This window comes from Typopeltis vanoorti, chromosome 16, assembly GCF_054136105.1.
Source record: "Typopeltis vanoorti isolate ZY-2024b chromosome 16, IOZ_Tvanoo_1.0, whole genome shotgun sequence".
NCBI classification, from domain to species: Eukaryota; Metazoa; Arthropoda; class Arachnida; order Uropygi; family Thelyphonidae; genus Typopeltis; species Typopeltis vanoorti.
Window position 1 is genome coordinate 12,317,750 of NC_143564.1, and position 25,685 is coordinate 12,343,434.

At 35.9% G+C, this 25,685-nt stretch overlaps 1 protein-coding gene across 1 annotated transcript in view; it reads left to right on the forward strand.

The window, feature by feature from the left end:
- LOC150097850 (tyrosine-protein phosphatase 10D-like) overlaps positions 1-25,685 on the forward strand; it is a 501,687-nt gene that overhangs the window by 139,852 nt on the left and 336,150 nt on the right. Inside the window, exon 10 of the mRNA XM_090406609.1 lies at positions 3,038-3,298. Coding sequence (XP_090262735.1) covers positions 3,038-3,298 — 261 coding nt within the window. The remainder of the gene's footprint in view (positions 1-3,037; positions 3,299-25,685) is intronic.

A 25,685-nucleotide genomic window follows, 5' to 3' on the forward strand; every position in this document is an offset into this window, starting at 1 on the left:
GAGTCTTATACAACAGAAAGATAACTCTTTTATCTCTGCTGGTCAGTTTCCTTTTCATTATTGCAGCAATCCTCTGTGTTACCTTCACCACCTTTGCAATATGTCCCCTAAATTTCAGGTTTATATCAATCATCAACCCCAAATCTCTTGTCTCCCCTACTTCCTTCAGTATAGCTCCTCCAATAGAGTATGCAGCATCCCATCGATGTTTCCCAAACCTGAAGACCTTTTGCTGCATTAAACCCGACAACCCCCATTCATTTGCCCATCTGTCTAGCTTATTCAAATCCTCTTGCAGGGCTACCACATCAGCACTATTACTAATAACACCTCCCAGCTTCACATCATCCTCAAACAACTGACTATCCCCTTTCAATCCCCTGACAATGTCATTGATATAATGGTTAAAGAGTATAGGTCCCAGTACTGATCCCTGTGGGACCCCACTTGTAACCCTCTGCCTCCTTGAAACTGCCTCACCATACACAACTCTCTGATGCCTATTGGACAGCCAATTCTGAATCCAGTTGCCCAACCTGACATCCAGACCCATTTGCTGCAACTTAAATATCAGCTTATCATGTGTCACCCTATCAAATGCCTTCGCTAAATCCAAGAAAATGGCAGTATATTCCTTTCCCTCATCTACTGCTCTTGTAACTTTATTATAAAAGGCTAGCATATTGCTAAAACAAGAGCGCCCCTTCACAAATCCATGTTGACTCTCACAGATAACATTACCCTCATCTGCCCAATGCTGTATACGGTCCCTCACTAATTTCTCCAAGATCTTAACAACTACTGATGACACACAAACTGGCCTATAATTAGACACTTCCAGTCTGCTACCACCCTTATGCAATGGCACTATCTTACCTTCCTTCCATTCCATGAGCACCTTTCCCATAGCCAGACTTTCATTGAAAAGCCATGTCAAAGGAGCTGTCAGTTCTTTAGCACTCTCTCAAAACTTGTAGTGAAATACCATCCAGTCCCACAACTTTACTGACATCCAGAGTACTCAGCATCTGGAACACACTCTCCTCCTGCACCTCTAAACCTCAAACCTGCCCTATCCATCTAGTATTAAAATTTACTCCTCCAGGATGAAATACTCCAATAAAGTGTTCATTGAACAATTACACTATGTCCTCTGCATCAGCCACTCTATTCCCATTTTTATTTCATGATCTTCAACAGTCATTTCTCCTCCTGCTGGCCACATAGCTAAAAAAAAATTCCCTAGGATTTTCTTTGGATCTTAGGACCAATCTCTTCTTATATTCAAGTTTTGCCTTCCTTACCATACTAGTCACTCTCCTAGCCTGTGTCTTATATTCTTCATCCATCTGCTTTTTATATCTTTTCCATAGCCTCTTTTTCGCATGCAGTTCCTGTTTAATTTGCTGCTAACAAATATTCCTTCACAATTTCCTAATCACTAATGATATGTTGTCCCTCCAAATTTCCGCAAGTTGACGTCTAAGACTATTATAATCACCTGCTTTATAATTCCACATACATTCCTGCCTCTTTGATACTCCTGCATGTCTATTCATCTTCCAAGTCAAAACCACATAGTCATTCTCCCCAACTGGTGGGAGAGATGTCATCTCAGTTATTATCAACTCTTCTGATGCTATCACCAAATCCAAAACTCTTGAACCTCTTGTTCCCTCTATTACATGTTGCCTGAGACATTTGTCCCTCAAGAATTCTAGAAATTCCATTCCCTTATTGTTACATTCATCTTCCTCTCCCCAATTTATAGTGCTGTCATTAAAATCTCCCATAACAATCATTCTTCTTGCACTTGCCAAGTTCAACTATCTAAACATCTCATGGTCCCCACCCTCTGTGCTCCTCGGTCTATAGCAACACCCCACTAAATATCCTGTTCTGCCCACCTCTACCTTACACCATATGCTTTCAAAATCATCAGTGTCACTGCCTTCCAAAGCCTCCACTTTAGAGGACATGTTGTCACTTATCATAGGCAGTACTCCACCACCACGCTTTCCCTTCCTATTCTCCCGAAAAATGCTGTACCCTGCTACTTCTATTCCTGTTATTATGTCCTCCTCTGTCAACCACATCTCAGTGATCCCAATAATCTTTGCCTAGGCTGATGCTATCAGCTCCATCAGTTCCTCTCCTTTATTCCGGATACTCCTGGCATTGGTGTAAAGCATAAAAATGTCATTGTTTAAAAATTCCCACAGCCTTATTAACATCAAGTTTGCTCACTTACAGTCAGTCTCTCTTTCCCATCATCAACTGCTCTCAAACTCTCCATGGTGTCACATTCACAGGAATGATAGATCTTTATAAATTGCTCACTAAGTATCTCCACTATATCTTCCAAAGCAGTTGTCCTTATGCCATTTTCTGCAATCAGTGTCATTCGTTTTCTTGCTGGCTACATATCAAAAGAGAACTCCTTAGGATTCTTTTTGGCTTTGTTAGCTAATTGCTGCTCATACTTCACTTTTGCTAACCTTACCAACCAAGTTACCCTCCTTGCCTGGTGTTTGTAATCCTCATGGAATTGGTTATTACCACTTCTCTCATGCTGCCTCCATTATGCTCTTTTCCTCTGTATCACATGTTTAATCTCTGCATTCATCCATTTTACACCTACCTTATTTAACCTTCTGATGCTTGGAATACAATTAGATGTTGCTTCTACTAGATAGTTCTTGAATATCCCCCAAGCTGCATTGATCTATTTTTCAGCTAACTCCTCATTTTATGCTACATATGCAAACTGTCTCCTGAGCCCCTCATAATCACCAGCCTTGTATTTCCACATATACCCTTTTCTCACAGAGGTCCTCACACTGCTCGCACTCAGCATTTGATTGTACCTGATTAAGAGTCCTCACATTCAAATCTGGGTCTTTCCAACCTTAGGGTTCATCTATACCAACTGAGTTACAGAGACTCTCCATTTATATTACTTTTGATAATTTGAAAGGTTGAACATATACAATGAAAACAAAACAAAACAAAAAAATTAAAATATTTTTCTTTATAGAACCTGCTTCTCCAGTGATTGAAAACCTTGAATTTATTAAAGATGATTGGAATATTTCTTGGAAATCAGATGTTACAAGTCATCAGGACTCCTATGTAGTGGTTTATATCCGCAGTGATACTAGGGAAACCAAAGAGGTGATAACAAAAAACAATTGGCTGACTGTTAATGATCTTTATCCAGGAGCACGTTATGAAATTAAAGTTTATGCTATCAGTTATGGCCTTTGGAGTCACCCTCATTCATACTACCATACTGTTTGTAAGTATATATGTAAAAGTATTAATTAATAAATTTATTTATGTAGCACATGCAGTACAAGTAAACAGAATATTAAAAAAAACATATCAATATAAAAATCATAATTGCCAGCCTAAGTCTGCAATCTGGTCTAGTGCTAATGGTGCAGCTTGGTGAAAATCAGACCAGTCACTTTTATAAGCACATAGGTTGCATTCAGTGGTGATGTGATGATTTCTTTTTAGGAGCATCACAGTCACATTGAGGAAGGCACTTTCAATATTAAATAACAAGTCTGCATATATTCTGTGGTTCGTATGTATCCTATTCAAGGTCATCACCCATGTCTTACAGAGGAAGTTCATGAAGATTGGTTATTAATACCTCAATACCACATTTGTAGTTGAGGATCATCAGTGTTTGTATCCCACCATCTTGTCCATTCTTCTCTAGAAATGAAATTATTTCTAAGTTTTCTGCTTCACACATTGGTGGTCATCTAGATTTTAATCAACTGATTCTCAAGGTTGCATTGTCTTTGTGCGCAGCGAGAAGAGGATTATTACTTATCTTCTTGTACTCTCAAAGGAGAGCATCAACTCTCTAGAGGTGTGTAGGTAAGATGTTACTCAAGGCAGGAAGCTAATAAATATTTGTTTATCTGATTGCACCAGATATCATCTGGCAGATGTTTTAAACTGAGTATTTATGGACCATTGAGCCAAACAGGTGAACAATATTTAGCTACAGAGAGTATTAGAGCTGATGACCCCAAGAGGTTCCACAAAGTGTTTGAATGATGTTATTTTGAGTATTATTAAAAAGGTAGAGACAACAGTGTGTCTTATTGGGGTAATTCACTTTAAATTCAGTAGCATTTAGTACAGTAGTTGATCTGATATTTAAAAGTTAAATATACAAAATGTTCTAGAGTAATTATTTGGACAATAGATCAAGTGTTAAGTAATAAATATTTATTAAACCTACTAGTTTCACCAAATTTTAACTGTTGGCATCTTCAGGGTACAAGCACTTAGGTTAAAAAACATTACACAAATATGGATAACTGTAAAATTCTAATGATTATAGTTACAAACTAAAATAGCATATAACGTGAGTGATATACACATATCACGTGTACATGATTAACTAATTGTTGCTAAGGAATGTTCTGTAGTTTGCATTGGAGTTCGTTTCCTGTGTTAAAAGATTTAATTAGGGTTTTCCATATTTCTGGGAGTATTTAAATTTAAACATTCATTATGAATACAAAATGTTCAATAAACTGAGATGTACATCTGGTCAGCAACTTATAATTACATCTTTTTGGGCATAACTTTTTAGCTGTTAAGAAAATTGCATTCATTTTTTTTTTTTTTCATTTTTTTTCTTTTGAAAATTAAAATATTTTAATTTTAAAGTGTGTTTCTTAAAATAAATGTGTTTTTGAGAGTTGTTAATGTACTGTAGAGAATTGCCTGAATTCTATTGTATAAAAAGTGTATGAAACATGTATGTATCTATCTATTTTTATAAGAGTTACAACCTGTTTTAATAACAAAAAAGGTTTTATAAAATGATTTATTAACATAATACTTAATTCTCTTTGTGGAGGTTAAGATAAATGAATATAATTTTAACCCTGAATTCAATTTTGTGACAGAGTATTAAAAGAAATTATTACATAACAGTAAATGGAGGGGGGGGATATATGTTTAATTATATCAATTTCTTTCCAATTTTTTAAGACTACTTAATTATGAAGTCGCCTAATTTTTTAAAAAAATAAAATATGGTGTTTCTGAATGAAAGTCATGATACTCCACACTGTATTTCATATATCATGTTTTGGAATATTGATAATTGCCTTGTTTGCTGAGTGATTAATGCATACTTGCCCTTTAAAAGCCTGTGGATTCTAATCCTGCTGTGGGCGTAATGTTTGTGAATGTCTTTTAGTTGGGAGGTGAATCTTGTTGCTCCATGACTCTGCTTATTAGATGCCTGAAGTGGACCTAGGAGACCTCCACATAGCCTTTAAAGGAATGCGGAGAACCGACCAGGGCTTCTGACCTAATGTCCAATCCTCACCTTCTCGTGGTGCACTCTGTTGGGTATCTACTTTGATACTGAACGAACGAGGATGGGCTGGCAATTTGGGATTTAGCCGACCAAATTGTATTCTTATTGGTTAAACCAAAATAAAAAATGATGGTACAACATGACAAAATTTCATGCTGGCTGGGGCGTCGCCTGGTTAAACAAGGCCCCCGTTGTTTTCGCCAGGGAACCAGGGCGAACAGCGAAAAGTCAGCTACTGGAACAAATCTGAAAACAAACCCCAACTCAACATCACCAGAGTTAAAGATCGGTACTATCAATGTAAGAAGCCTGAATGGCAAAGAAATGGAGCTAGCTGAGGAATTAGATAAGTACCAGATCGATATAATAGGGGTGACTGAAACAAAAAAGACCAAAACTGGTGAGATCTTTCTGAGCAATAAATACAAAATGTTATATTCAGGCAATGACAATCAAGGAAAAGAAGGAGTAGCCATAGTATTCAAGTCAGTCTCAAGTAGAGTAATGTGGGCAAATATGAGAATGGGGAACTGGACAATGAGACTGATTTGTGCCTATGGTCCCACAGAAGGTTCTACTAAGGTAGAAGTGGAGGAATTTTTTGAGGCTTTAGAAAAAGCAACTGACACAATGAAAAAGGAAAAGTTGGTCCTTGTTGGGAATCTAAATAGTAGAGTAGGAAATGATTGTGAGACATACAAAAATATTTTGGGAAAATTTGGAGAAAAGAGCAAAGCTAATAATAATGGCAAATATCTGTTGGATTTCTGCTCAGGACATGGACTGGTTATTACTAACACCATGTTCCAACATAAAAATGTGAACAAATTCACATGGAGAGAAGAGGCTAGGAATAAGAAAAGATCTCATTGACTATGTTATTGTTGATAGTGATGTTTTCTCCATGGTGCAGGACACCAGAGTGTACAGAGGATTTGAAATTGGAAGTGATCACTATTTAGTCTTGAGCAGGATAAAATTGAATTTCATATTGAAAAGAATAACATGTAAGAAAGTTTTAAAGTGAATAAAAGTCGAGCAGCTCTCAGATGTGAATTGTAGACTAAAATACACAAAGATTATTGAAGAAAAAATGAAAGAGTTTGAGAACAGGAATCAAACCTTGGAGATTCAGTGGCAAACTTCACCACATGCCAGAGAGGCATGTGGTGAAGTTGTGTGCAAAGATGAAAAAATCAGAACTCCCTGGTGGACACAGGAAGTTAAAGAGGCAGTGAAGGAAAAGAAGAAAGCATATCAAAAGTTCCTGGCAAATAAGTCAGCTTTTACTCTTACAGAATACAGAGACAAATGTAAGAAAGCTAAACAGTGTGTAAAACTAGCTAAACAAAAGTCATGGGAGGACTTTGGCAAGAATATAGAAAATAAATATCAAGAAGGCAAAATATTCTGGAGGTTGTTGAAGAAGCTTAGGAATGGAGGAAAGAGTGCTGTAAAAGGAATTAGAGATGATAAAGGTGAAATGAAAACAGGAGAAAAGATATCCTTGAAGTATGGAGTAATTACTTTGAAAAACTGCTAAATGAAACAAGCAGTGATGACAGCACAGTGATAAAAAAACACTGACCAGGCATGCAGTCAGGAATTCATATCCATACTTGAAGTAGAAAAAGCCATCAAAGGCTTGAAATGTGGAAAGGCAGCAGGAATAGATGATATTCGACCAGAAATGCTGAAGTATGGTGGTATAAGAGTCTTACAGTGGCTGCACTGCATAGTTCAGAAAGCCTGGACAGAGGGACAAATTCCCAATGATTGGAGTAGAGCTCTCATAGTACCCATATATAAAAAGGGAAATAAAACTGAATGTGAGAATTACAGAGGAATTTCCCTACTGAGTGTTCCTGGCAAGATCTATGCAAGTATACTTGAGAAACGGTTGAGAAGAATTGTGGAAGAAAAGTTTGGTGAAGAACAAGGCTGGATTCAGGCCAAATAGAGGCTGTCAGGATCAGATCTTCACTTTGCGACAAATAGTTGAGAAAGCATGGGAATATAACAAAGATCTGTATTTAAGTTTTGTTGATTTGGAAAAGGCATATGACAAGGTGCCAAGAGAGAAGCTATTCAATACGCTGCAGTTATATGGTGTCAATGGGGCATTATATCAAGCAATACTTAGTCTTTATTTGAGTTGTGAGTCAGCAGTTAGAATTGAAGGAAGTACAGGAAGATGGTTTAATGTTAAATCTGGTGAGAGACAAGGATGTACGTTATCCCCTCTGTTATTCATTATCTATATGGATCACATTATGAAGGAAAGTGGTATTAAACCTGATATCAAAATTGGAGATGTTAATGTCAGCTCTTTGCTTTATGCGGATGATGTTATACTTCTAAATAAATCCGGTACAAGTCTGCAAGATTCTCTGACTAAACTGAATAGCTCTTGTAATAGATATGGTATGAAGGTCAGCAATAAAAAGACAAAGACAATGAAAATAGGCAGAATCGTTGAAAATGTCAACTGTGTTGTGAATGGAGAACCTGTGGAACAAGTAAAACATTTCAGCTACTTAGGCACAATTTTTACTGAAGATGGTAAACTAAATATAGAAATAGACAACAGAATCAGCAAAGCTGGTATCGTGAGAAGTCAATTGAATAAATTCATATGGAATAAGAAAGAAATTAGTCGGAACACTAAATTAGCTGTATACAAGACTGTGTTCAAACCAAATTTAACTTATGGATCTGAGAGCTGGATCAGAAGTAAAACACTTGACCAAAGACTAGAGACCGCAGATATGAGAGTCCTGAGAAAGATTAGAGGCGTGAACAGATGGCATCAATGGCAATATCATATTAAAAATGAGGATATTAGGAAAGAACTTGACATTGTCAGCATCCAGGAATTCGTTAGCAGAGCTAATCTCAGATAGTATGGTCACTTAAATAGAATGGGAGAGGAAAGATTAGCAAAACAAGTGTTCTCTGCCAGGTTGGCAGGAAAACGACCCAGAGGAAGACCAAGATATAGGTGGATTGATACGGTACAAAGTGCCTTAGACGATAGAAATATAAGATCTGATAATGTTGGAGTCTTGACAAGTAACAGACTGATTTGGAGGAAAATTGTAGATAGGAAGTTAGTAATGATGTAATTTTTTCATGTAGTACTGTCATATCCTGTACACCCCTTGAGGGTACATGGCAGGAATTTGATGATGATGATGATAAAAAGAATATGTTCAAAGTAGGAAAGTTAAATTTAATGGGGTTTTAATTGATGTTTTGTATTGTAATATCACACAGTTCTGCGTAGCTTACTCTATATTTATCCTGAATTTCTATATCTGAATGATATGATCAATTACCTTTTTATGCCTGAAAGCCATATGGATGTGGTTTTCAGAGGTACACCAAGAATAAGACCCCAACATTTCTTTTTTGAGGCTATGAAAGACTGAATCTAAAAATAACTCTTTATTCAGCTTCCATGTTAACTAGTCAATGTTGTTATGAAGAGCATATATTCAGGGTGTGCTATGTGTATACTGCATACCTTGGAAATTCATGAAGAAATAATTTTTGAGAAGACATTAATTTTAAATAAGTAGTCATGAACTGTTACAAAAAAGCAAGACATTCAGTGACTGTGAATCATATGAATGGAGCATTGCCATCAAAGCATGTTTTGATCTTATATGAAATGAGAGAGGTTTAAGGCATGGATTGATGGGCTTTGTATGCAACTGTGTTTGTTTGCCTCCCACAAGAGTCTTTTGACTCCATAAAAGTCTGGTGTTAATAATAATAATAGAATTTTATTTTCAGTTCTTTCAGATCCAAAATTTGCATAATTCATTTTTTTTGGTGTAAAACTTTTTTTCATCATTGGTTTTTACATTTTTCATTTATCTGAATGTATTTTCTGCACTCAGTTGTCACTGTTCTGCTCACTACTTCTAATTGCAAACTGCGTCAGCTTAAGTTTTACCATCTCTACCTTCAAAAAATTTACATGGGTATATAAATAATATCTCTAGCTTGAAATTTCGATGCTGCACTTTGTTACATTCATGTAACAAAGTGCAGCATCGAAATTTCAAGCTAGAGAGATATTTGCTGTTTTAAGGATACTTGTGACATAAGACTGAATGATATATGCACGTAAACACAAGAAAGATATTTAATTAACCAAATATTTCGGTCTGGAAATAGCAGACCATCCTCAGTGGTATTACAAGAACAGTTTTAAAAAAATACAAGCTAGAATACTAACAATAGATCATTAAAAATAGAGCACGCCGCATGATGTTATATCACTAAGTATTAAGTATAAAGCGGAATATTTTGAAGTAGAGACATGATTGGGAAAAAAAAAAAAATTAATGAGTAATCTTGATTAGACTTTCCCAGATTTTTGATATAGATATGCAGTCATTACGATTCAGGTTGGGACGATGGAGCAAGGCCTCCACGCTTTCCTTGAACAAACGTTCGAACCTATAACGGGATCTATGTAAGAGATGAGTCCTAGACCAAAAGATGCTGTGGTCAGTTTCAATCCCGTGTTGAGCCAATCCAGACTTTTCAGGTTGGTTGTGAAGCATGGAGGATTGATGTTCTTGGATTCTTTTTTCAAGAGAACGTCCAGTCTGTCCAAAATAGGAGAGATCTCAGTTGCAAGGAATTTGATAAACTCCAGGAAGAGATAAAGTTGAGCATTTGTCTTTAGGAAATGAGAAGACAATTTGTTAATAGGTGAATACGTAGTTGTTAAATCATATTTCTTTAAAATTCTTGCGATAGGTTCCGAAATACTGGAGATATAAGGAATAGGCACTCGACGTATTGAAACTGTTGTTTTGTGGAGGATTATAAGAATTGAGAAGATGTTGAGTACTTTTTTCAGAAAAGCCATTGAGTTTCATGTGTTGTTGGATAGTAGAAAGTTCTTTCTGTAGATAATCAAAAGTAGAACAATTAGTTTTGTGTCTTCTGATGAGGCATTTTATAATTCCTGTTTTTTGACATGGATGATGGGCTGATTCTTTAAGAATATAACGACCTGTGAACGTAGGTTTCCTGTATACTGTAGTTGTAAGAATATTTGAAGGTGACCGGATGAGGAGAACGTCTAAAAAAGATAACTGGTTGTTTTCTTCTATTTCCATAGTAAACTTTATACGGTGATGCAAGGAATTAATACTGTTTAAAAAAGAAGGTAAAGAGTTTTTGCTGTGAGGCTAAATAGTAAAGATGTCATCTATATATCTTACCCAAAAGATGGTTGAGGGAAAATAGATGAGAAGAGGACTTTTTCTAAATGTTCTAAATAAAAGTTGGCTAAAACAGGAGAAAGAGGACTTCCCATGTTCGTTCCTTCTACTTGACTGTAAAATTTATTTTGACAAACGAAATATCCATAAGATTGACTATCCTCTTCATCCAATAGTAGATTGTATTGATTCTCCTACTTACCGTATAGCCAAATATCTAGCTAAATTATTGAAATCTTACATTGGCAACTCTAATTCTTTTTTAAAAAATTCCTCAGATTTCTTAGAAAAATTAAAAAATGTCTCATTACAACCTACAGATCTTATGGTTAGCATTGATGTAGTTTATAAATAATTAATTAATTTATAATTTTATCTGTATTTTTTTTTCCCACTAGAGGTCATGCCAGTAGAATAACTGGCGATCAAATCATTGTTTCTTTAACATACTGTGTGAAATATAACTCAGCTTGTCCTTGTATATTTGTATATACTCCAGATGATGACCTTAATATGAAGGTCGAAACATCGGGAAATTAAAATAATTATTTATAATACAGTTGTAAAGTCCATAATTTCTAAAATGAATGCTGATCACTGTGCAACATTAAAAGAAAGGATGTTAATGGTAATAGTTAATCAAGGTGAAGTAGTAGCTTGTAGGATGATTTAGATAGGCTGACAGTGTGGACAAAACATAATGGATGTCAATTTAATGTGAAAAAGTGTAAAGTTTTGCATTTTGGGATACAAAGATTACAAGCTGTATACCACATTGAGGGAACTGTACTCCAGAAAATTGATGATGCCATGGATTTGGGAATAGTAGTAGATTGAGAGTTGAAGTTTAGAGGGCATATTGCTAAACTAGCCATTGTAACCAGGATTACTTGGTTATTGAAGAACATACTAACAAGCAGAGATAAGGGAGTTATCATTCCTCTTTATAGAGGCTTAATACGATCATATCTGAATTACTGCACTCAGGTCTGGTCACCTGGGTTTCTTGGGGATGAGGAAGTGGTGGAGAGGATCCAGAAGTGAGTCACCAAGATGGTGAAAGGAATACTTCCTATGAGGATAGATTGAGGGATTGTGTATTGCAAACGTTAATTGACAGGCAAAGAAGGGGAAGGATATAGTAGAAACATTTAACTTACAAGGATTTTATAGAATTGATGCAAGGAAAATGTTTCAACACTTGGCTAGAGGGAACAGAACAAGAGGTCACCCCTTGAAGTTGGGTAAGAGTGTGGTTAGGAAGGATGTGATGACTAGAATTTTCACTTAGAGAGTGCTCAATGGGTTACCTGAGTCAGTTGTGAGTGCTTTGTCTGTTAATGGTTTCAAAGAGCAGTATGATAGATATTGTGTTGATAGTTTGGGTCTCCCACGATGAGTCTTAGGACTTCACGGAGGTGCCTGTGCAAAATAAAAAAAAAAAATAATAATAATGATAATAATGTCTATAGATCATAGGACCAAATGTAATTCATTTCACACCTTAGTAATTTATCATGTCATTCAGATATGGAAATTCTTTTCACTATTGGTTATTTACGAGGGGATATCCAAAAATATCTGGAAGCTGAATTTGGTGTGCACCCATTTTCTAGTTACAGATGATGCCACTAGGCATTGTGAGTGTGCAGTTTTCCATACCAATCTGGCATGTGGCAACATCCTGTCTGAACTGATTTGTTGTTCTGGCTACTTTTTTGTTAGTGCTTATAAGCGAGCTTGGCAATTTTGTTATGGCTGACCACAAGAAACAGAGAATGTGCATGAAGTGGTACATGAAATTTTGTTTTCTTTTGGGTAAAACTGGCTGAAACTAGTGTTATGCTTTGGCAAGCCTTTAAGGATGATGCTTTAGGTAAAACATAAGCCTGCGAGTGGTGTTTCCATTAAAGAAATGGGGACATATCAGTTGAAGACCAACCACAATCTGGCTGACCTTTGACAAGCAGAAATGATGAAAACATCAAAAAGGTTTGCCAGGCAATCAGTGAAGATTGTCGAAAGACCATTGAGCAAGTTTCTGAAGAGAGGAATTTGTCATTGAGTTTGTGCCATTGAATTTTAAGAGAAGATTTGCAAATGAAATATGTGTCCACTAAATTTGTGCTTCAATTGCTTACAGAAGAACATAGCAGTTGTTCCCCACCCTTCCTATTCACCCAGTCTCTCTCTTCTCTGACTTTGTTTTATTCCCATGGATAAATAAAACCATAAAAGGACAGTGATTCGTTGAAGGGAAAGAAAAGTTGCTGGAGGCCATAAACAGTATTCTAGTTGAACAATTCCAGAATTGTTTCCAGCAGTGGAAAAAATGTTGGGACAAGTGCATTGACTCACATGGAGAGTACTTTGAAGGAAACCAGAAAATGGTATTATAAACTTTAATAATAATAAAAAAAAAATCCGGTTATTTTGGGGTACCCCCCTTCCCCTGTATATATTTTGAAACCAATAGATTCTCTTTTTCTGTTATGTTTTTGTTTTCTTTTCTTTATAAAACATGTACGCTATGTTGGTGGCATGCTTTCATTATATGAAAACTTACGTATGAGGCCATTTTTTTTGGATGTCTTTATCCATCATGAATGAGTTTGTTTTACAAATTATGTATTTACTTGAATTACAAAGATTAAGAGGAAACAAAATTGAACCTTGCTCTATCTGGATAGTATTAATTCACAAAATAAATCCAGAAAGAGTTTTGTTTGTGTATTATCCAACAATACACAACATAAATTACTTATTTATCATTTAGTAACATGGAATAAAAATATTTTAAAAATAATAAAAAAATCCTTTAGTGAACCCAAGAACGATTGTAAACTTAATGTACTGTTAGATTTATGACCTTTCTTGGATGGGAGTTACAAAAAAAAAAAAAAAAAAAAAAGAAAGAAAACAGAAACTGACATTTTGCAATTTTTGATATGGTCCAGTCTGATTTCCTCCCTCCTCTTGCAGAATAAATATAATAAATATAACATCTAACATCTGTCATAAATTGAGTCCATATTCACGAATGATGGAAAATGGGACGTAGAGCTAGATACTCAAATTGGCTTAGCAAGCTCAATATTGCAGGAGCTCGGCCGTTCGGTAGTATTGAAGCTGGAGTGAAGCCAGAAGGCAGAGCTGGTTGTCTTCAATACAGTCTATGTCCCCATCCTCACCTATGGTCATGAGAGTTGGGTAATGACCGAAAGAATGCGGACACGACTCCAAGCGACTGAAATGAGGTTCCTTTGAGGGGTTGCGGGGCTGACAAGACTCGACAGAGTCAGAAGCTCTGCAATTCGGGAAACCGTCAATACTCAACCGCTGCTTCTCCGTGTTGAGAGATCACAGTTACGTTGGTACGGGCACCTAGTCAGAATGCCACAAGAGAGGCTCCCTCAGCAGGCCATCTTTGCCAAGCCAGAAGGTGGGAGGCTGCATGGAAGGCCAAGGACTCGCTGGATAGAGTATATCCAAAATCTTGGGTGGACACATTTGGGAATCCCACCAGAACACCTGAGCTTGGTGGCAGAGGATCGTGACCATTGGAAGTTCCTCTTGCAGCTCTTCCCCCCACAACCCAATTAGGAAAAATGGGCCTTGAAGATGCATGTATGTACAGGGTGTTCGGGATAAATTTGACATATTTATAATTAATTATATTTTTCCGTAAGTTACATGTATTAACACACACTTCTCTTCATTTAAAAGTTTGGACCCTTCTTCATTCATATACAAGATGTCAGAAAGGATGGATAGCTGGAACCCACCTGAATCATGGAAGAGAATAACTTGTATCATGATGATTCGTGCCCGCCATCAAAATAAGGATATTACGACTGCTGCCCAATGCTCCCTGAATACAGTAAAAACAATCAGGCATGAACTAGAGACTTGCAATGGTGACTACGAGGATGTAGCAAGAAGAAAGATCCCTAGCAGACGATCTGATTGCGTTCGTACAGCAGAATTCCTCGCAAATCTGCAGGAACAGGTGTTGAAGAACCCTGACATTGGAATTCGGGCTTTGTTCGTGGAGTTGCTAACTGGAGTCAAGCCCTGGATAACAAGGGTAGCCAATGGTAGGCCGTATGTATGGCAGCAGGATTCGGCCCCTTGCCACACCTCTGGGAAAAGTCAAAAATGGTTGTCTGAAAATTTCTACGACTTCACCAGTCCAAATGTTTGGCCTCCAAACTCCCCAGACCTTAACCCCATGGATTATTTTGTATGGGGCGCAGTTGAAAAAGACACCAATCGCACTTCCAGTAATACAAAAGCCCAGTTAATGGATAAAATTAAAACAGTTTTTGCGGCCCTTCCCAGGGAGACTGTAGCATCAGCTTGTTCGAGGTTCCGAAGCAGAATTGAAGCTGTGATCGATGCTAATGGTGGTTATTTTGAGTAAATCTTGTTGATAGTATTGTAATTAACTCTGCCTGTAATGTTTTTTTGTCAATTCATTAAATTTAATAGATACAAAGAAGATTTTCTTTTTCCTTACGAAACTGTCAAATTTATCCCGAACACCCTGTATGTATCTGTCATAAATATAACATCAATTGCAATACTGAATGGATTTTAATAAAGAATAGATTTTACTAAAGAACATCAGTTTGTTGAAGCATCTGGTTTTGGTTTAATGTGAACTATTTTGCAGGGGAAAAATTATGTAAAATATTTTAAAAATGATATACAGTTATACTTCTGCTCTCTAGCTTGATGAAATTTGGAATTAAGGATCCCTACTAAAATCTTCCCATCATTTCAGTTTTGGTTTAAATTCAGATTTTTTGCAAGAGACAGATAATTCTGGCTCTATTGAATGAAATATAATGAAATGTACTAATCTCTGCTAAAGTTTGTCACATGATCTCAGTTTACTGTTAAATTGGATTTCTTTTTTTTTTTTTTTTTTTTTTTTTGCAAAAGAATGCCAGAAGATCTAAAATATATGTTATAAATGTCACTGAATGAGTTTTGTTTATAAACATAAAAGATAATTTTGAATAATATAAATATTTCATATCTTAATAATTCACTATATAAGAATGCTATTCGAAATATCTCTCTGATGATTCACAGGTCATTTTCATATTGTTTTGAATTATTGCATGTTTATAAAAAGTGTAGTGATGTTTCCAATGAAAATACTTCTGAAAATGCATTGTCCATATAGGATATGGTGACCTGTTCAAGTTTTGTAATGTTATATACACTTTAACTTCTCATTTCAGATGTGCACTTGGTTTAATGTAATCTGTTATGGAATTATTTTACTTGGTAAGTTCAGTCCATGTTATTTAAGTATTTGAGAAAAATTTGGCTTGGCGTGGCATGGCATGTAATTTTGAAAAATCTTGGCACAGCATGAAAGTAAATTGCTGCCATCACAGGTACAGTGGCAAATGATGATTATGTGGAGAATGTTATTATTCAAAACTTTTCTGTAATAAAAGTTATTACTGATTGAAAGAACTTGTGTTCGCAATGCTACAATACATTATTATATCTTGAATATTATCTTTACATTTCTGTGCTTGTGGTGTGTATCAGTGACATTGCTTGCCCGTTTAGATTGGGTATGCTGTGGTGTTGCGTATGCAAAGTGCGCTACAAAATTCATGTCAATTTGACTTATGATTTCATTTTTATTGATGTATGAAAATTTTAAGAGGGTATAGGGCATCATTGGTCTAATGCAATTAATTAGATGATAACTTTGAATACTTTAATTTATCAATTAATATGATTTTAAATATGAGGATAGATTGAGGGTTTGTGGAAAGCATAAAGGTCAAATGAACAATAGTTATGCTTCACCTACTCCTTTTATGTGAGAAGCACAAAGAGTTTATGCTTCATGGTGAGATTAGATTATCATCAGCAAATACTAGAGTGAGACATGAATAATTTGAATTTTGATACGATTTTTAAATACAGCCATATAATACGTACAGAAATCGGAAAAAAGTAATCACTTGAGAAATTATTATTTTTCTGGACCAAATACCAAGTACTGAACCAAATTTATTATTTATTTATTTGTATGGCATAAATAACAAAACATGCAGTACAATACACTGTCATTTTAAAAGCAAATAAAATTAAAAGGTTATATCCATATTAGTCAAATGGTTTGTAGTTTTGGGACTAGCATTTAGAAAGTCTGATTTGTCTCCTGAATATGCTCTAAGATAACATTGGGCCACAATATGGTCCACGGTTTTGTCTTTGAGCTCCACAATCACAATATGGGGATGATCATTTACCCCATTTAGAAAGCATATCCACACGTACACCATGACCAGTTCGTATTCTATTAAGCTGAGTCCAGGATTTTCATGGAAGGTTTGAGCAAGCATCAAAACTTTCTTGTAATTTGTTGAGAAAAAATTTTGTATTATCATCTGTCTGGCTCTCCCACTGTTCTTGCCACTTTTGCTTCAGGTCAAAGTTAGATTGCAATAGTTGTTGGGCTAGTTGTAATATTGGATGTCTCGATCTCAGTCGTTCTACACTCAAGTCTGGGAGATCTAAGTGTATTGGTAGGGCTGTGTTCTCCAAGATTTTCTTATACTCCTGTAAGAGAACTTTAGTCTTGCATAGACTTGGTGGAACAATGTTGCTAAGGACCGGGTGCCAGTGTGTGTCTGGGCGTTGATTTGATTGTGCCAGAAATCAGTCTCATTGTATTATTTAGTTTATTATCAACAAGTTTAACATGTGTTCTATTTTGCACACTGGTGAGCAATATTCAGCAAAAGAGAAAACTAGTCCAAGAGCTGTAATCTGTAGATTATCGGCTGTTGTTCCTCCCCATGTTGTGCCTGTTAGTTTCTGTATTATGTTATTATGGGTTCTTAACTTAACTTAGCAACTGTTAGGTGTGGTTTATAAGAGAACATGCGGTCCAAAGTCACACCCAAGTACTTTGGAGACATATTGTGTTGTAGTAAGCATCCTTCAAAGCAGATATGTAAAGTGGCATCTGCCATGTGATTATTAAGGTGAAAGCTTGATACTTCTGTTTTGTCTGGATTGAGCTGGAGCCTCCATTTTTTGTAATATTCACCTATTGTTTTCAAATCTTTTGTAAGTACCTCTTCAGCCTGTCTCATGTTTTTGTGTCGAATGGCAATTACAGTGTGATTAGCATAACAGAACTTGTGTGAGATGGTGGCAGGCAAGTTGTACGTGTATATATTATGAAGTAAGGGCCTCAATATTGACCCTTATGGAAGACGGTTATTAAGTTTTCGTTGTTGGAACATTTTATTTCTGCTGTTAGGTCCAGGAAGACAGCTGATGTTTTTTCTTGCTTCTAGAATCCAGCTTCTATGTATGATGTTAAAGTGAGCACTTGATCACAGCAACCACGTTTTTCTCTAAAATCAGCTTGTTCAATCGGGATGTGTTGCATAATTGGTATGGACAATCTATGGTACAGAGGCGTTCTAACATTTTATAATTCTTGTAGATTATAAATTTATACAGGTTTAAGAATAGCAACTATTTTTGACTTCTTAAACTGGCTAGATAGTTGGCCAGTCAGTAATATATCGGAAAATAATTCAGAAAGCCATTTTATAGTATTTGGCCTGCTATTAATCAGAAATTCAGGATGGATACCGTCGAAGCCTGGGGCCTTGCCTGCTTTGACATCTTTTATAATGGTTTTTACTTCATCTATAGTAAAGATTGAGGCATATTGTGAAAAATCAGGAGCATTTGTTTTTAGTGCTCTAAGTTCTTTCTTAACTTTCTTAGAACATTCATGGTCCCTAGGCGCCCTTGACATATTAACGATTTGATTAGCTATTTTCTTAGGGGAGGGCGATATATTTTTTCTTTTAGGTAGATTAGTTATGGATAGTTTTTTAGGAGAAGATTCCAAGCTTTTCTACTTGATTGTTTGAAGTCAAGGTTTTCAACCGTATCAATCCATTTTGTTTTTCGAGATGAGTTCAGACTATGTAGTAATTCGTCTGCTATTTTGGAATCTTCACTTTTGAGGAACTCTCTATAAAGATTTTCACTCTCTTCATTCCATCCGGGGACATAACCTTTTCTGTAACCTCTAGGGGTATATTTTTTTGCAGTTGATATGATCGCTCCTATGAATCTCTTGTACTCTGCAACTCTAGTAGGTATCCAACGAACACGTTTATCCAATTCATTTGCAAAATTTCTCCAATATGCTTTTTTAAAATTTCAACGCAGTCGTGTAAAGGATCTTGCTATAGGCAGCATCATGCCAATTTCTAGTAACACCGGTCGATGTTGTGTGGGAAGGTGAAAGTACATATCGTCTTGCTGGTAATGTTTGCCCTTCTGTGTTTAGTGAAACAAAACAAAGCTCTGGATTAGACTCTATTTGCCATACTGCTGATCTAAAGGTATTTTTGTCCTTAGCATCAAACACAAGATGTATATTATTTATTTCTGTCCTTTGAATGAGGGCAGTACTTCAGTCATTGTTATTACGGTACTTCCATTCTGCGTGATGGTTATTAAAATCACCAATCCATACCGTTGATAGATAGATATCACATCTATAGTCCGTGATGTTAAAGGAGGTTTATAGGTGTGGACTATTGTTATGTGACATCTTGCGAGTGTGGATTTTCCCACTCACAAGATGGGTATCATTATCACATCTCATTGTTAGGATGAGAGCATTTTCTATATCATCCTTAATATATGTTGCAATGCCATAATTACGATGGTGTGTAGCACCAATCAGGTGTAGCCAATTATTTTTCCTCCTCTGTTAAGGTCATCTTTGTTTTCAGCATGCATTTCTTGAAGAAGCACAACATCAATGTTATTTTCTTGTGGTATTTTGCAGAGATAATCACATTTTGTTCTCTTAATTTCCCCAGTATTCAGTTAACGCATCTTAAGACTAAATCCCAATTTTTTGGCAGCATCATCAATAAAATCAGAAAACTCAGTATTGTTTGACTGCATGCCTTAGCCAGGAGAACTAAGTATTAGACTGGCTGCCAAATCGTTCAAGCTCAATTAGCATTACCCAGGGTGCACCACGAGGAGGCGAGCTAAGATTACACCTCACTGAACCAAAGAAAGGCTGAAATAACTCACTTTACTTATTATACACAAGTTCCAACCTCATTCAACTATAATCATACAATCCATGAAAGCTCTGTTAGCAAATGGGACATTCAGTACATCTCAACACTGTTTCCCATTGTAAATATGGGCACAAAATTATAAATTATTTATAGAAATGATAAATATATATTAAAAACTTGTCTATATTGGTGTCATAAACATGTCAGTTCACACTTCACGCACATGAAACAGATGATACTCAGAAAACAAAAACAGCAACTCATGACAAATGATAATGTTCAATTGAATTGCTTCACACAATAACCAATCACAGTCACTAATGAATTCTGAGTGCTAATGACTAGGCACACAACCTGCCTCTCCTTCTGGGCTGTTTAAAACCACTGGAATTCTAAGAATTTAACACACTGCACCATCCTCACATTTGCTTAAAGGGCTCAAAGGTGTCAGTATATGTGACCACACACCCGGGCTATTAACGCGATGCATTGTTTACATGTTAAAAAATGTCCTCTTAGTGAAGTATTAACCACCTTATCGGCCATTAAAGATCAAATATGCATCCTCAAAAGCTTTGTATCCATCATAAATTTTAATGTAATATCAATGGTATTACAATTTTAATATGCACTTCGCATCCATAGTAATGTGGACGTATATATATGTCCTGGCTGGTAGCGTGGTTAATATATTGTATTTAATTTTAGGAATCATGCGAAGTCAGAAAACAATTAGGGGAGTCTTTAACAGGAATAAATACAAAAATATAATATCAGTGATATTATATATTATAACATTATAACAATGATATTGCTATTCCATGGGTGTCCACTGCACACCTGGAATATTTGCCTCAAATACACACACACACACACACACACACACACACATATATATATATATATATATATATATATATGACAGAATGATCATTGACTCGGTTAACATACATAGTTTTATGAAAAAATTGAATGACTAGAACCGAGATTTAATTAAAACACATGAGAGACATTACTTACAAGAGACAGCGAGCGAGTGCATTATCAAGTCATATCCTTTTCTTGGCTAATCCTAATGATAATAACCAAAGTCACAAAGTCTGCTGGAAAAATCTACAAACATCTTCCGTTGCAGTGACGAAATAGAGAGAAAAATTGTGGAATCGAGAGAAATCATCTTCAATCCTGTTCATCTAAATAACAACTTAAGCTACAATCTCCCAGATACTGGTAGTAAGACTTATACGTTGGTTAGACATAACTGGTAATTAGTTTACGGAATTAACAACGCATATAAAGTATATTAATTAAAGGTAACTTTAATGAATAACTTCTATATTTCGGCAATGTCACATTGCCATCTTCAGGAACATAAAGATATGGTATGCACTCAGGAACTAACACAAAGCAAATGAGGAAGAAAGCAAGAAACTAATATTGTTCCTAAAGTCCTAATGGTGCCCTCTTGCGGGCTAATTTGGTAGTCTTGGCAGTTGGGCTGAAGTTCTCATAATGAAAGTCTCCCAAATTTGGGGCAGTTTCATGCACCCAAATTTGTTGAGGTTAGGAACGTTTTTTAGAGCTGCTGAAGATTCTTTGAATAATCTTTCGTATTTAAACTTGCTGCGATGAATTATTTTTGTTTTCTTCCAACGAATGTTATGGTGGGTATCCAAGGCATGGTCTGCCAGCCCAGAGCGGCTGTACTGGTAATTCATCGCAGCAAGTTTAAATACGAAAGTTTATTCAAAGAATCTTCAGCAGCTCTAAAAAACGTTCCTAACCTCAACAAATTTGGGTGCATGAAACTGCCCCAAATTTGGGAGACTTTCATTATGAGAACTTCAGCCCAACTGCCAAGACTACCAAATTAGCCTGCAAGAGGGCACCATTAGGACTTTAGGAACAATATTAGTTTCTTGCTTTCTTCCTCATTTGCTTTGTGTTAGTTCCTGAGTGCACATACCATATCTTTATGTTCCTGAAGATGGCAATGTGACATTGCCGAAATATAGAAGCTATTCATTAAAGTTACCTTTAATTAATATACTTTATATGCATTGTTAATTCTGTAAACTAATTACCAGTTAACCTCCCAGATAGTCATTCAGCTGTAATCATGTACTGCCGTTCACGTGATGCAGCAAGCACGCACTCTCCCAACAATGCAACAAATGAAAGAACAGCTTCAAATACAACTACAACGTTTTCATGCTAATTATGTATAAAGACTGTCTATGTTGTTCATAGTCTTTTAACCCTCAATGTTTAGTGTTTTTTCTTTTATAATGTCACCTGAAGAAGGCTGTTACAGGCCGAAACTAGTAGTGTGTTTATATTAAAACCTTTTTAATTAAATCTCGGTTCTAGTCATTCAATTTTTTCATAAAACTATATATATATGGTAAAAATGTACTAATTTTATATATCATTTAGATCAGTGGTTCAAAACAGGGACACTACATCCCTTGTTTTGGACATTTTAGAAATTTATAGGGATCCTTTATTTTTTTTTAGCACTAATAATGGAGTACTACTACCCTATTTGTTTGACACATGCTGTGAATAGCTTATGTTGAACACTGAAACCAGGTGATAGAAACATGTTATGTTTTTTGTGTTTTATATATTTTATATGAAAAGTTTATTTTAATTTTTTTCCCAAGTGATAGTAATCATTGTTACTGCTTTTGCTGAGAATTCCTTTGTAATTTCTCTTACAGTAGCATGGAAGACTTTTAGGTTGGTATGCTTCTTGGCATTTCTTAGCTTTTTCTTCTAACTATTTTTCTTTGGCTTTTTTGCTATGATTTCTTGGGTTATCCACTGTTTGTTTATTTTGGGTTTGGAACCTAGAGTGTCTTTTGCAATTGATAACACTGTTTCTTTTCCTTCTTCCCAGTATTTTCTGCTGTTCTGGAAGATGGAGGGTTTAATTTCAAGCACATCTGTTCTAAAAATCAACTTCTGCTTGAGCTATCTTTTAGTTTTGATAGGTTGATGTTTTCTTCTTTTCTGATATTGTTTTTCCTGTTGAATTTTATTGTCACTTTGGCAATTAATATTTCGTGGCCAGTGTCGAAATCAAAACTTCTTAATGTTTGTACATTATTTACTAATCTTTTCCATTGTTTGTTTATGATGATATAGTCTATGCAGTTCTTTATATTACCATCTGGGGATGTCCATGTATATTTATTATTAGGGCGTTGATAGAACAATCTGTTTGTAATCATTAGATTTTTTGCTTTACAGAAGAGGAGTAATTGTTCTCCTCTGTCGTTAAGCTGTCAGTATCCAAATTTCCCCATCACATCTTTTTTGTCTGCTGTGAATTTTCCTATTTTAGCATTAAAATCTCCAATCACTATCATGAGTTCTCTGTTTTTGGGATTATCTATTTCCTGTTGTAGTTCTTCATAGAAATTTTCTATTTCTTCCTCTGAATGGATACTGTCTGGTGCATATATTTGGATTATTTTAATTGTTTGACCTTTTTCTTTGCTTGAAGTTTGGCTGTGATTATTCTAGGAGACACTGGTTTCATTTCAGTTACTGAGTGTGTAAGTTTCTTTTCAATTAATAATGCAACTCCTTCTCTGTGTATGTTATCTTTTCTTCCTTCTGGTAAATCCATGAATCTGTCTCCTCACCAATGTGTCTTTGATAAACCTAAAATACTCCATTTCAGTCTTTTTAAATTTTCCTGGACTAATTGCAATTTTCCAGGTCGGTATAGTGATCTTATGTTGAGGGTGGCTACATGTTTCACGTCCTTGGCTGACCACATTGCTGATTTCTCACCTACTCTATGTGGTCTTCGAGTAGGTGCTTTGGCTGTCCCGTACGCAGTAGCACTATCTCGGTTTGTAGACTTTCTCCTGCTCATGAAAGTTACTGACATAATAATGTAGCCAGCTTGCCATGCCTCTGCTACATCCTTTGGTCCACAGTTTTTTATTCTTTATTCAGAGCAACCCATTTGGGTTTCTGCCATCCTGGGAACGCACCTTAAATGAGTCTGATGTGGCCAAATGGAAAACACAATCAGTGTATCTTAGTCAGATAGATGGTTTGAGAATAGCAGTGTTGAGAGCATGTTTTTTTTTTTGAAATACCCCATATTGAAATTGGTTAGGGGAGAAGAGAAGAGAGGACACAAAAAAAATTACAAAGGAATTTTCAGCAAAAGCAGTAACAGTGATAAACAACAAGATGATTGAAACCGGGAATATTGAAGATATAAGAAAAATCTGGTCAAACCATTCTAAGACTATCTTCCACCAAGGAAACAAAACTACAATGCCAAGAATAGAAGAAAATAATGACTACCCAAAAATTTTACAAGAAGAAGTTCAATATGCAATAAAACAGATGAAAAACAATAAAGCACCTGGCATTGATACTATCCCTCCTGAACTGTGGTCATATGGAGGCAGCATATCAATAGAATATTTAATAACCCTATTCAATAAAATACTACAAACAGGAGAGATCCCAAATGACTGGAGAACTGGAAAGATCATCCCAATATACAAGAAAGGAGACAAAAGAGACTGCAGAAATTACAGACCAATCAATTTACTCCCTCACGCTTTTAAATATTCATACGAATTATACAAAATAGATTAAAAAACACCTATGAAGAAATGATAGGCATAGAACAAGCTGGTTTCCGAGTAAACTATTCAACAATAGATCAAATTTTCACATTGCACCAACTAGCAGAGCTCAGCTGGAAAGACCATAAAGAACTATATTGTTGTTTTGTGGGCTTTAAACAAGCTTTCGATAGCATCAACAGAGAAATCCTTCTTAAAATTATACTAGAAAAAGCAATAGACAAATATATAATACAGTTTCTGATAAAATATTACTCTAAGACAAATGCAATAATTAAAAAGGATACAATCACAACAGAACCCATAGAGATCCATAAAGGAGTAATGCAAGGATGCCCATTATCCCCATGCTTATTCAACATATATCTAGAAAAAGTTGTAAAGAAGGCAATAGACAATGAGCCTGGAATCAATGTCAATGGTTTAAACATAAACAATATCAAGTATGTGAATGATCTCGTCCTTCTTGCAAGAACCCCAATTGAACTACAAAAGTTGATAAACAACCTAAACGAAACCTATAAAGCATGTGCTTAAGGATCAAAGCTGTATAACTGAGAGGAGACCTCCACATAGCCTTTAAACGAATGCGGAGAACCGACCAGAGCTTCTGACCTAATGTCCAATCCTCACCTTCTCGTGGTGCACCCTGTTGGGTATCTACCTGGATACTGAACGAACGAGGATGGGCTGGCAATTTGGGATTTAGCCGACCAAATTGTATTCTTATTGGTTAAACCAAAATAAAAAATGATGGTACAACATGACAAAATTTCATGCTGGCTGGGGCGTCGCAAAGTTAAACAAGGCCCCCGTTGTTTTCGCCAGGGAACCAGGGCGAATAGCGAAAAGTCGGCTACTGGAACAAATCTGAAAACAAACCCAAACTCAACATCACCAGAGTTGAAGATCGGTACTATCAACATAAGAAGACTGAATGGCAAAGAAATGGAGCTAGCAGAGGAATTAGATAAGTACCAGATCGATAATAAGGGGTGACTGAAACAAAAAAGACAAAATCTGGTGAGATCTTTCTGAGCAATAAATACAAAATGTTATATTCAGGAAATGACAATCAAGGAAAAGAAGGAGTAGCCATAGTATTCAACACAAAATACGAGGCTAATCTTCTTGAATGGCAGTCAGTCTCAAGTAGAGTAATGTGAGCAAACATGAAAATGGGAAACTGGACAATGAGACCTATTTGTGCCTATGGTCCCACAGAAGGTTCTACTAAGGTAGAAGTGGAGGAATTTTTTTGATGCTTTAGAAAAAGTAACTGACACAATGAAAAAGGAAAAGTTGGTCCTTGTTGGAGATCTAAATAGCAGAGTAGGAAATGATT